Source organism: Lepidochelys olivacea (genome assembly GCF_965140295.1).
Source record: "Lepidochelys olivacea isolate rLepOli2 genome assembly, chromosome: 28".
Taxonomy (NCBI): domain Eukaryota; kingdom Metazoa; phylum Chordata; order Testudines; family Cheloniidae; genus Lepidochelys; species Lepidochelys olivacea.
In genome coordinates this window covers 1,553,893-1,566,448 of record NC_140438.1, presented here as the reverse complement: position 1 = coordinate 1,566,448, position 12,556 = coordinate 1,553,893, and the positions used below count along the sequence as shown (strand labels likewise).

Below are 12,556 nucleotides of genomic sequence, written 5' to 3'. Positions count from 1 at the left end.
AACAAGGGCACACTGCTGACTCATATCCAGCTTCTCGTCCACTGTCACCCCTAGGTCCTTTTCTGCAGAACTGCTGCCGAGCCATTCGGTCCCTAGTCTGTAGCGGTGCATTGGATTCTTCTGTCCTAAGTGCAGGACCCTGCACTTGTCCTTGTTGAAGCTCATCAGATTTCTTTTGGCCCAATCCTCCAATTTGTCTAGGTCCCTCTGTTTCCTATCCCTACCCTCCAGCGTATCTACGTCTCCTCCCAGTTTAGTGTCCTCTGCAAACTTGCTGAGGGTGCAATCCACACCATCCTCCAGATCATTTTTGAAGATATTGAACAAAACGGGTCCCAGGACCAACCCCTGGGGCACTCCACTTGATACCGGCTGCCAACTAGACATGGAGCCATTGATCACTCCCCATTGAGCCCGACGATCTAGCCAGCGTTCTGTCCACCTTATAGTCCATTCATCCAGCCCATACTTCTTTAACTTGCTGGCAAGAATAGTGTGGGAGACTGTGTCGAAAGGTTTGCTGAAGTCAAGATATATCACATCCACCGCTTTCCCCATATCCAGTTATCTCATCATACAAGGCAATCAGGTTAGTCAGGCATGACTTCTCCATGGTGAATCCAGGTTGACTGTTCCTGATCACCTGCCTCTCCTCCAAGTGCTTCAAAATGGATTCCTTGAGGACCTGGTCCATGATTTTTCCAGGGACTGAGGTGAAGCTGACCAGTCTGTAGTTCCCTGGATTCTCCTCCTTCCCTTTTTTTAAAAGATGGGTACTCTATTTGCCCTTTTTCCAATGGTCGGGGACCTCCCCCAGTGGCCATGAATTTTCAGAGACAATGGCCAATGGCTCTGCAATCGCATTAGCCAATTTCCTCAGCACCCTCTGCTGCATTAGATCTGGACCCACGGACTTGTGCACGTCCAGCTTTTCTAAACAGCCCTTCACCTGTTCTTTCTCCACTGAGGGCTGCTCACCTCCTCCCCACCCTGCCCTGCCCAGTGCAGCAGTCTGGGAGCTGCCCTTGTCTGTGAAGACCGAGGCAAAAACAGCATTGAGTACTTCAGCTTTTTCCACATCCCCTGTCACGCGGTTGCCTCCCCCATTCAGTAAGGGGCCCTCGCTTTCCCTGACCTTGTTGCTAACATGAGTCCATCCTAGAACACTCAAGGAGCTGACTGAGGAGATAGCTCGGCTATTGGTCGTTATCTTCGAAAAGTCCTGGAAGACTGGAGCGATTCCAGAGGGCCAATTTAAGGGCAAGCCGGGGCATTACAGACCCGTCAACTTTACTTCGGTACCCGGAAAGATAACAGAGCAACGAATTAAGCAACTAATTTGCAAACACCAAGCAGATAATAAGGTGATCCGTAATGGTCAGCATGGATTTAGAGGTTTTTAAGGTCAGGCTTGACAAAGCCCTGGCTGGGATGGTTTGGTTGGGGTTGGTCCTGGTTTGAGCAGGAGGTGGGTCTAGATACCTCCTGAGGTCCCTTCCAACCCTGATCTTCTATGATTCCGATTTGGCAAGAGCAAATTGCATAAAACCAACCTGCTAGCTTTCTTTGACAGGGTAACAAGCCTCGTGGCTAGGGGGGAAGCGGTAGAGAGGGTCTCTCTTGACTTTAGTAAGGCTTTAGTAAGGGTCACGTGCCCTCACAGACTATTACTATGGTATTAGCTACTGCAAGAGGTGTGCAGAATGGGTTGGAAAACTGTCCCCGGCGAGGAGTTATCAGCGCTTCATCGTCAAGCGGCCAGGACATAACGAGTGGGGTCCCGCAGGGGTCGGTTCTGTATCCTCATCAGGGAGTTAGATAATGGCGGCGAGACCACGCTTCGAGTTGGCGGCCGACACCCAAGCTGGGAGGGGTGGCAAGTGCTTTGGAGGAGGGGATTAAAATTCAAAACGAGGCGGAGAAAGGGTCTGAAGGAAAGAGGATGAAATTCAATCAAGACAGATGCACAGTACCCCACTTAGTAAGGAATAGTCAGTTGCACACAATGGGCACGGACTGCCTAGGCAGGAGTACCGCGGAAAGGGATCTGTGGGTCCCCCCTGCTCTAACCACTAGACCCCGCTCCCCTCTCCGAGCCAGGGAAAGAACCCAGGAGTCCAGCAATCCAGCATACTGTTAATTTACCAGCCTGGCACCATTTGGTCACCCGGCAGCTCGACCCAGGCCAGCGCTACCAGGCCGGGCACGGAGCCCGGGGGCAGCTGGAGACCTTGGGCAGTTTTTCTTTCTCGCGGAACATTTCAACGTCCCAGGCCAGGCGATCCGCAAACAGCATCACCTCGCCCAAAGGGCCCCGACCCATCGAAACGACATCTGGTTCTTCCCCCGAATGAGCCGAAAGCGTCTAAACACAAACGCGCCGGCTTTGGAAATATTTCACCTTAGCGGGGGGGCGGGGGTGGTGTTATATTTGATGCATTTGCTCGTACTTTTCTGCCTTGGGGTCCAGCAGACGCCCAGCGGCCTCTTGAGTGCGTTTGGCCCGTACGTGGCAGCCAAACCTTTGACCTTTGTTGCAGCCTGGGGACCGGTTTCGATGCCGTTGTGTGGCTAACGCACCCCCCAATTATAATCCATCCATGGGCTCAGCCCGGCCGGAGCGGGAGTCTGATGGTGGCCCAGTGGTAATCACCTGGCGCCGAATACGCTGGCAAGCCAGGGACCCAGTTTCGGACCCAGCTGTGGTGGGCAGCCATGCCTGGGGGGATACAGCAGGTGAACTGCCAGCTGCCGGGGTGGGGGGCTGCCTGCAGGAGGCTGGTGTTGCTGGCCGGGCCTCGCTTGTGTCGGTTCTTCTCAGCCATCGGCTCGGGGCGAACGCGTTACCGGGTCGGCTGTGGGCCCCTAACTGAGAGTCTCTGCCCGGTGACCCCGGAGCCGGTAACGGGAGCAGGGCGAGAAACGCCAGTCTGTGAGAACAGGCCCACAAACCCAGAGCCCCGCAGCCGCCGACGGCCCCGCCAACCCCTGCCTGGCGCCCCCCCAGCCCACCAGGCGCCCCGCTCTCATCCGTTCCCCCCAGCGCTGAATGGGTTTGGGGTAGGCCCACGGCCCGAGAGCCCCCACCTGGCCATCAGAGCCATCGGGCAGCTGGACCCGGGGGTGTGACTGTGGTCTGGCAAGGGTGGAGGAAGCTGTTGGAGGTGGGAAACTGAGGCAGGCAGAGGTGCCTGTGGAAGCCCAGGGTGGGGAATAAGCTGGGGGGGGGGAGGGGCGGGCGCAGGGAACAGACAGGGGAGGCTCGAAGCAAAGCTGTCCCCAGCTAGATAGCTCTGGGTAGGGCCCTTGCTGGGAGGGGCTAGTGGGAGGGGATCTGGGGGGGGAATCCAGGGGGGGTTGTGGGGGGGGTCCGGTAGAAGGGAATGGGGGGGTGCTGGGCATGGGGGGGCTGGCTGGAGGGGATCCTGGGGGGCCTGTGGCAGGGGGGCTGGTGGAGGGGATCCCATGGCGGGGGGGACTGGTTGGAGGGAATTGGGGGGGGGGGCCTGTGGCAGGGCGGCTGGTAAGAGGGGTTAGGGGGGCTGGTGGTGGGGATCCCGGGGGGGGGGCCTGTGGCGGGGGGCTGGTAGGAGGGAATCGGGGTGGGGCCTGTGGCGGGGGGGCTGGTAGGAGGGGATCCCGGGGCGGGCGCTGTGGCCGGGGGGTATGGGGAGGGGCTGGCTGGAGGGGGGGCTGGTAGGAGGGAATCCCAGGGGGGGTTGTGGGGAATGGGGGGGCCTGTGGCAGGGGGGCTGGTAGGAGGGGATCCCAGGGGGGGGCCTGTGGCGGGGGGGCTGGTTGGAGGGAATCGGGGGGGGGCTGTGGCGGGGGGGCTGGTAGGAGGGGATCCCGGGGGGGGCGCTGTGGCTGGGGGGAATGGCGAGGGGCTGGCTGGAGGGGGGACTGGTAGGAGGGGATCCCGGGGGGGGTTGTGGGGAATGGGGGGGCCTGTGGCAGGGGGGCTGGTAGGAGGGGATCCCGGGGGGGCCTGTGGCGGGGGGGCTGGTTGGAGGGAATCGGGGGGGGGCTGTGGCGGGGGGGCTGGTAGGAGGGGATCCCGGGGGGGCCTGTGGCGGGGGGGCTGGTTGGAGGGAATCGGGGGGGGGCTGTGGCGGGGGGGCTGGTAGGAGGGGATCCCGGGGGGGGCCTGTGGCGGGGGGGCTGGTTGGAGGGAATCGGGGGGGGGGCTGTGGCGGGGGGGCTGGTAGGAGGGGATCCCGGGGGGGGCCTGTGGCGGGGGGGAATGGCGAGGGGCTGGCTGGAGGGGGGGCTGGTAGGAGGGGATCCCGGGGGGGGTTGTGGGGAATGGGGGGGCCTGTGGCGGGGGGGCTGGTTGGAGGGAATCGGGGGGGGCTGTGGCGGGGGGGCTGGTAGGAGGGGATCCCGGGGGGGGCCTGTGGCGGGGGGGCTGGTTGGAGGGAATCGGGGGGGGGGGGCTGTGGCGGGGGGGCTGGTAGGAGGGGATCCCGGGGGGGGCGCTGTGGCCGGGGGGTATGGGGAGGGGCTGGCTGGAGGGGGGGCTGGTAGGAGGGGATCCCGGGGGGGGCCTGTGGCGGGGGGGCTGGTTGGAGGGAATCGGGGGGGGGGCTGTGGCGGGGGGGCTGGTTGGAGGGAATCGGGGGGGGCTGTGGCGGGGGAGCTGGTAGGAGGGGATCCCGGGGGGGGCGCTGTGGCTGGGGGGAATGGCGAGGGGCTGGCTGGAGGGGGGGCTGGTAGGAGGGGATCCCGGGGGGGGGCGCTGTGGCTGGGGGGAATGGCGAGGGGCTGGCTGGAGGGGGGGCTGGTAGGAGGGGATCCCGGGGGGGGCACTGTGGCCGGGGGTATGGGGAGGGGCTGGCTGGAGGGGGGGCTGGTAGGAGGGGATCCCGGGGGGGGGTTGTGGGGAATGGGGGGGCCTGTGGCGGGGGGGCTGGTTGGAGGGAATCGGGGGGGGGGCTGTGGCGGGGGGGCTGGTAGGAGGGGATCCCGGGGGGGGCCTGTGGCGGGGGGGCTGGTTGGAGGGAATCGGGGGGGGGCTGTGACGGGGGGGCTGGTAGGAGGGGATCCCGGGGGGGGCGCTGTGGCCGGGGGGTATGGGGAGGGGCTGGCTGGAGGGGGGGCTGGTAGGAGGGGATCCCGGGGGGGGCCTGTGGCGGGGGGGCTGGTTGGAGGGAATCGGGGGGGGGCTGTGGCGGGGGGGCTGGTAGGAGGGGATCCCGGGGGGGGCGCTGTGGCCGGGGGGTATGGGGAGGGGCTGGCTGGAGGGGGGGCTGGTAGGAGGGGATCCCGGGGGGGCCTGTGGCGGGGGGGCTGGTTGGAGGGAATCGGGGGGGGCCTGTGGCGGGGGGGCTGGTAGGAGGGGATCCCGGGGGGGGCCTGTGGCGGGGGGGCTGGTTGGAGGGAATCGGGGGGGGGGCTGTGGCGGGGGGGCTGGTAGGAGGGGATCCCGGGGGGGGCCTGTGGCGGGGGGGCTGGTTGGAGGGAATCGGGGGGGGGGCCTGTGGCGGGGGATCCGGTAGGAGGGGATCCCGGGTGGGGAGGGCTGGGGTACGGGTGCCGGGAGGGGTCACGGCCCGGGTGGGCGAGACGCTCACAAAGGCAGGCCCCAGCCTCTCCCCACCCACGTGTGCGACCCCTGGCGGCCTCACTTCCGGCCCCGGAGCCCGCCCCTTCCTGGCCGCCCGGCCATTGGCTCACTGAGCCCTGACGGGCGCGCGCGCCAGCCAATCGGCGCCCGGCGTGTTGGCGCCTGACTCACCCCGCTGGCGGGCGGGGCCCCCCGAAGGGAGGGGGCAGGCGCCTTGACGTCACACGCCTCTTTTCAATCGGCTTCGACGTCACCGGCCGGGAGCCGGCCAATGGGCGGGGAGCCGGGAGGCGGGCCCTGGGCGGGGAAGCAGCCAATGGGAGCGGGGCCGGTGGGCGGGCGGCCAATGGGAGCGGGGCGGGGGCGGAGCTTGCCGGGGGTTATAAGACGGGGCGAGGCGGGTGGGGGAAGGATCCTGCCCAGGATGTCTGCGTGTCTGGAGAGCCGGTGAGTGCGCGCGCGGCCCTGGCTAGGCCCTGCCGGACCGTACCACTGCCCAGCCCCCCAGAGGGGCGGGCGCGACCCCCGCGGCGTTCCGCTCCCTGCGCGCGCGGGCCGAACCATTCCGCGGGGGGGGGGAGTCGGGCGAGCCCATGACAGGAAAGGGACTTTTAGGCCGTAAATCGACCACGCACACGCGCCCTTTGGGCGGTACCACCCGTTTTTGGAGGAGGGGGGGGGAGTCATTCCGGTTTGGGAGGTGGATGGGCCAATCCAGTCCCTTGTTTTCCTTCCCCTTTGGGGGGGGGTGGGCGAGTCCATTTAAACCCCCTCCCCGGGGGACGCGGGCGGAAGCATCCGGGCCTGGGGGGAGGGCAGGGAGCAAGGTGGGCGAGCCCATTCGCGCTCAGGGGGAGGGGGTGCAGTTCGAGCCACGGAGAAGGGGGGCTGGACGGAACCACCCCGCCCGAGTGGGAGGGGGGGCGGTGCGGTGCGCGACGCCATTTTGTGACGCTGGGCGATCTGGATGCGGCCTGGCTCCGGACGGAACCATCCGATCCTGCGGGGGGGGGGGACGAGACGATTCTTCCCGTCGGGGGGGGGAATCCTGTGGGGGGGGCAGTCCAATTCCAGTAACTCTTTTGTGGGGACGACAGGACGGAACCACCCGACGGGGGGGGGCGTTAATGCGCCGCGGGGATGCGGGTTGGTCGCGCCTGGACGGATCCATGCGCGGGGCGTGGGGGGGGTATAGCAAATGGACGAGCCCATCCCTCGATCCCCCCTCCCCGGCCCAGTCCATTATCGGAAGGGCGGGGGAAAGAGCGGTGGGCGAATCCATTCTTTCCCTGCGGGGGGGGGGGGCGGCGCGCGCGGGAGAGGAGAAGCGCGCGCGGCCCCGCCGGGCGCCTCCATTGTCCTGCCGCTGGGTATCCGGGGAACGCGGCCGTGACGTCACGCCGGCTTCCCCGCCAATGGGCAGAGGGGGCGGGACTTCCGGGTGGGGGGGGGGGAAGGGCCGAGGGAGAGGCCCGAGCACGTGGAGCGGCCTGGGCCGGGCCTGGGGGCGGCGCGAGGTCACGGGATGGGAGGGGGGGCCACTTCCGGCCCCTGCTTGAGAGGAGCCTGGGCTGGGACCCCAGGCGGGGGGCGGGATTGAGCGGCCCCCCCCCCCCCGGGCTGGGGTGGGGGATGGGAAGGGAGGGGGGCGGGATTGAGCTGCCCCCCCCCCCGGGCTGGGGTGGGGGATGGGAAGGGAGGGGGGCGGGATTGAGCGGCCCCCCCCCCCCCGGGCTGGGGTGGGGGATGGGAAGGGAGGGGGGCGGGATGGGATTGAGCGGCTCCCCCGGCTGGGGGGGCCCCTAAGCCTGATAGGGGGAGGGGGATTCCCGGGGGGTTGAGGGGACCCCAGGCTCCTGAGGCTGTGGGGAGGACGTGGTTTTGGGGGAGGCATCTGGGGGGGGGCGCTCGGCCCCCTGGAGAAGGGGGGGCCCACCCTGCCCCCGGGGGTGGGTGCTGGGGGTCCTGATGGTGGGTGGATGGGTTGGGGGGGGCGGGGGAGCAGCCCCGGGGGGGGGCGCCATCTGGTTCCCGCTGACCTCGTCTAACCCCCACCCCTTGTCTCCCTTTTGCCTTCCAGTTCTAGAGACAATGGCCCCGAGGGAATGGACCCCGATGGCATCATTGAGGTGGGCTGGCGCTGGGAGGGGGGGGGGGTCTGTGGAGCAGGAGGATGAGTTGTGCATCGGGGGGGGGGCAGCCATGAGGTGCTAGGGGGTGGATGGGCTCCTTGGGGGAAGGGAAAGGGTATCGGGGGGCTGCGGCAGAGGCTCTGAAGTGCAGGGGGGTGGGTGGATGGGCTCATTCTGGGGGGGGGGCTGCAGGGAGCAAAGCAGTGTCTAATGGGGCGTCACTAGAGATGCGGGGGTACCCAGACAGGATTACTTTCAGGGATGGTGACTTGGGCGAGCAGCAGGCTGAGAGAGGTCTGTATGCGGTGATGGGGGTCAAGACAGGAGTCTCGAGGGGCTGGGGGATTCATGGGCGGGACTTTATGGGGGGGTGTTAACCCCTTCCCCTCGCCCCCCTCAGAGCAACTGGAATGAGATCGTTGACAGCTTTGACGACATGAACCTGTCGGAGTCCCTGCTGCGGGGAATTTACGCCTATGGATTTGAGAAGCCCTCCGCCATCCAGCAGAGAGCCATTCTTCCTTGTATCAAGGGTGAGTCGGTCCTTGGGGAGGGGGGGGGTGGGTCCCAGCGGGGCAGACCCTGGCCAGACTTTTCCCCCTCCCCTGCTAATGGGCAAAGAGGCGTCCGCTTGGTGGCGCGGCTCTTGAATCTAGCAGGGGGAGAGAGACGAGCCCCCATTCATCCCAGCGCAGTATCCCGGGTGGTGGCTGTCGCTGGTTCATGCTGGGGGCACACGGCTATCGGGGCTACCGAGTGCTGCGATGCGGCCACCTCTGGGGCGGGGCGCTGACCGGTGACTTCTCCGCTCCCCCAGGTTATGATGTCATTGCGCAAGCTCAGTCTGGTACTGGGAAGACGGCCACCTTCGCCATTTCTATCCTCCAGCAGATCGAGCTGGACCTCAAGGCGACCCAGGCCTTGGTGCTGGCCCCAACCCGAGAGTTGGCCCAGCAGGTGAGTTGGGCAGGGCAGTGCCCCCGCCCCCTCGTTTAAAGGGGTGACTCAGTCAGGTGACAGAACCCAGGAGTCCTGACTCCCAGCCTTCACTGCTCAAACCCGCCAGACCCCACTCCTCTCCCAGAGCCAGAGAGAGAACCCAGGAGTCCTGGGGCACGGCTCGAGGCGTGTGGGAGGGGAGGTGGGAGAGCAAGCTCGGTCCACGTGGTTACTTGGTAGGAATCACGCCCACTTCCTCCCTTGCTAACTGGGCAAAGACGCGTCTGATTGGTGGCGCGGCTCTTGAATCTAGCAGGGGGAGAGAGACGAACCCCCATTCATCCCAGCGCGGTATCCCGGGCGGTGGCTGTCGCTGGTTCATGCTGGGGGCACACGGCTGTCGGGGCCCCTCGGTACCAAGCGCTGAGATGTGGCCACCTCTGGGGTGGGGGCGGCTGATGGTGGGGGGATCCCCTCGCCCGGTGGAGGTGCGGCCGCCTCTGGGGTGAAGCCTGGCTCTCCGGCCGTTCACCCTCGCTTCCTCCCTGCAGATCCAGAAGGTCGTGATGGCCCTCGGGGACTACATGGGGGCCTCCTGCCACGCCTGTATTGGGGGCACCAATGTCCGGGCCGAGGTGCAGAAGCTGCAGATGGAAGCGCCCCACATCATTGTGGGGACTCCGGGCCGTGTCTTCGACATGTTGAACAGGAGATACCTGTGTAAGTTCCATGGCTTGGGGGTCCCCTCTCTGGGCACCCCCCGGGCGGGTGGGCGTGGACCTGCCCCGTATCTGTTCAGTGACGATTCCCCATGCGTGTCAGCTGATGCCGGTGCCACCTTGTGCCCCCTGCTAGGCGTTCTGCCGTCCGGGCCTGGCACAGGGGCTTCTGGGCGTGATCAGAGCTCTCTGACTGAGAACAGCATCTCTGGGGGCTGACTCCCCTCTTGCCCCCCGCACCCTGCTCAGGCTAACGGCCTCCCTGCCCTCTCCCCGCAGCTCCCAAATTCATTAAGATGTTCGTCCTGGACGAGGCCGACGAGATGTTGAGCCGGGGATTCAAGGATCAGATTTACGACATATTCCAGAAGCTGAGTGGGAACACCCAGGTGAGCTTGGAACCGGGGGGGGGGGTCTGGAATCAAGGGCCCCTGGTGGGCCAAGAGCAGTCACCTGGGAGGAGCTGAATCCAGAACTGGGGGTTCATCGGAGTGTGGGCTTGCTGCAGGAGACCCCAGGACTGGTGTGGGGGTTAGTGTGGGTCTAGGTTATTTGGTGTGGGGGGGGGGGGAGGGTGTGTCTGGAAGTGGCAAGACTAGATGAAGCGGTTGGACTAGAAGCCAACGGGGACTGTCCATGGGGAGTTGAACCCAGCTGCAGGGATCGAGGACCCAGGGGCGGACTAGACCAGAAGGAGCTGGGATTGTCATGGCGGGTCTAGAACCCAAGGAGCAGTGGAATGAACTGGGAGGAACTCAGAGGCAGGGCTAGTCCATAAGGAGTTAGAATTGGCAGTAAAGGGGGGGGTGGGTCTAGAACCCAAAGGGCAAGTCAGTCATGTGGGGAAGGGTAGGGCAGGGGTTTAGAATCCGGGGGCTAGTTAGTGGGGTGCTGCAGCTACCAGTAGAGGGGTCTAGAACCCAGGGGGCAGGCGCTAGTTGATGGGGAGCTAGAACTTCCCATAGAGGGGTCTAGAACCCAGGGGCGGGGCCTGTTGATGGGGAGCTAGAACAGCGAGTGGAGGGGTCTAGAACCCATGGGGCAGGCGCTAGTTGATGGGGAGCTAGAACTTCCCGTAGAGGGGCTAGAACCCAGGGGGCAGGGCCTATTGATGGGGAGCTAGAACTTCCCATAGAGGGGTCTAGAACCCAGGGGGCAGGGCCTATTGATGGGGAGCTAGAACTTCCCGTAGAGGGGTCTAGAACCCAGGGGGAGATGCTACAGCTGTCAGGGAGCAGAGGGGATTTCTGGGTGGGGCAGGGAGCAGCGCCGCTCACTGCCCCCCTTGTCTGTCGTCCGTCCGTCCCCCCCGCAGGTGGTGCTCCTGTCGGCCACGATGCCGATGGACGTCCTGGAGGTGACGAAGAAGTTCATGCGGGACCCGATCCGCATCCTGGTGAAGAAGGAGGAGCTGACCCTGGAGGGCATCCGGCAGTTCTACATCAATGTCGAGAGAGAGGTGGGGGGGGGGGCTCTCCCCTTGGGGGAGATCGGGGGCGCGCTGGGAGCCAGGACTCCTGGGTTCTATCCTCCCCGCATGGTCCTGGATTTATGGAGGGGTCCCTCCATGGCATCTCCATAGTGTACCCCATGCGAGAGCAATCAGCCCCCCTGAACCATGGCCGACCCCAATGTCTCTGGGACCCGGTCCCTGAAATGGGGGGCACACTGCGGGTCTGGGTTACGGCTGTGTTGGGAGCAGGGGAGGCTCTGCCCGCCGGGGTGGAGTTGGGAGTGGATTTTCCAGGGGTCCCCCACATGAGTGTGCTGGGGGGGGGCTGTCACCCTCACCCCCCCATGGGTCCTGTCCCCCCCAGGAGTGGAAGCTGGACACCCTGTGCGATCTCTACGAGACCCTGACGATCACCCAAGCCGTGATCTTCATCAACACCCGCAGGAAGGTGGACTGGCTCACCGAGAAGATGCATGCCCGGGACTTCACCGTCTCTGCCATGGTACGGGGGCGGGGAGGAGCCAGGACGCCTGGGTTCTCTCCCCAGCTCTGGGAGGGGAGTGGGGGCTGGTGGTTAGAGCCGGGGAGGGGGGTGGGTGCTGGGAGCCAGGATGTTTGGGTCTCACCCCAGTTGCATGGATCTGGATTTATGGTGGAGTCGTCCCGTCCCCCCCGCCCGTGGCCCTTCCATAGTGTGCCCCATGCAACAGCGTTTGGCCCCCTTGAACCATGGGTGCCCTTGGGTCCCAGTCCCTGAAATGGGGGGTACAGCTGTTTGGGGGGGGGATCCCAGAGTTGTGTGTGCCAGGTTTAGGGCTGTGGGGGGAGTTAAGAGCCAGGACTCCTGGGTTCTGTCCCTTCTGCACCTTCCAGCAGCCAGTGAAGGGGGGATTCTCGGGGGTGGGGGGGGGGGTGCAGTGAGACCCCCCCAGTGCATGGTTAAGCCTGTGGATTAGCTGCTGGTGACCCTCTTTTCTCGCCCCCCAGCATGGAGACATGGACCAAAAGGAGCGTGATGTAATCATGCGTGAATTTCGCTCCGGCTCCAGCCGGGTCCTCATCACCACTGACCTACTGGTGAGGAGACTTGGGGGGCTGTGGGGGGGGCACCTGGGTGTAGCGGGCAAAACCTGGGGGACAGATGAGTGGGGTGGGTTAACTTGGGGGCAGCTCTCTGGGGGGGGCTGCTGTGAGGGATTTTTAAGGGCAGGGATTTGCAGGCTGCAGTTGGGTCTGCCCTGTGGGGGGGAGACTGGGGAGTGCTGGTTTTGGGGGGCAGCTGGAAAGATCTGGCCCCTCTAAAATGGCTGCCATCACATGACAGCGGCCATCTTAGATGTCGGCAAACCCAGGTGACCTGGCCCCCCCCAGCCCCCAAGGAGATTCCCTCTCCGCCCAGCCCCCCGTGCTGTACGCGGAATGTAGCTCCTTGGCACACCAAGGGGGGGCTGCTCCCCGCAGCGGGCGCCCCCAGCCCCCCGGGCCTCGGCCGCGGCACAGCAGCCCACAGCCTGGGAATGGGCGCTGCTCCACACGTGGGGGGCCGGGGCCTGAAGGCTGGCTGCTTTTTCTCCCCCCACCAGGCCCGTGGGATTGACGTTCAGCAGGTGTCTCTCGTCATCAACTACGACCTGCCCACCAACCGGGAGAACTACATCCACAGGTACTGGGGGGGGACCCAGGAGTCCGGGCTCCCAGCCCCCCTGCTCTAACCACCAGCCCTCAGGCCCCTCGCAGAGCTGGGGAG

General features: G+C 65.4%; 1 protein-coding gene across 1 annotated transcript; it reads left to right on the top strand.

Moving 5' to 3' along the window:
* The first annotated feature begins 5,951 nt into the window (after window positions 1-5,951).
* Window positions 5,952-12,550, top strand: LOC311514183 (eukaryotic initiation factor 4A-I-like). Its single transcript, XM_084616625.1, has 10 exons — window positions 5,952-6,013; window positions 7,647-7,695; window positions 8,099-8,231; window positions 8,516-8,655; window positions 9,189-9,357; window positions 9,636-9,745; window positions 10,672-10,815; window positions 11,174-11,311; window positions 11,797-11,886; window positions 12,393-12,550. Exons 1-10 carry the CDS (start codon window positions 5,991-5,993, stop codon window positions 12,519-12,521), a joined length of 1,125 nt encoding a protein of 374 aa, XP_084472751.1. The 5' UTR covers window positions 5,952-5,990; the 3' UTR covers window positions 12,522-12,550.
* The last annotated feature ends 6 nt before the right edge of the window (window positions 12,551-12,556 follow it).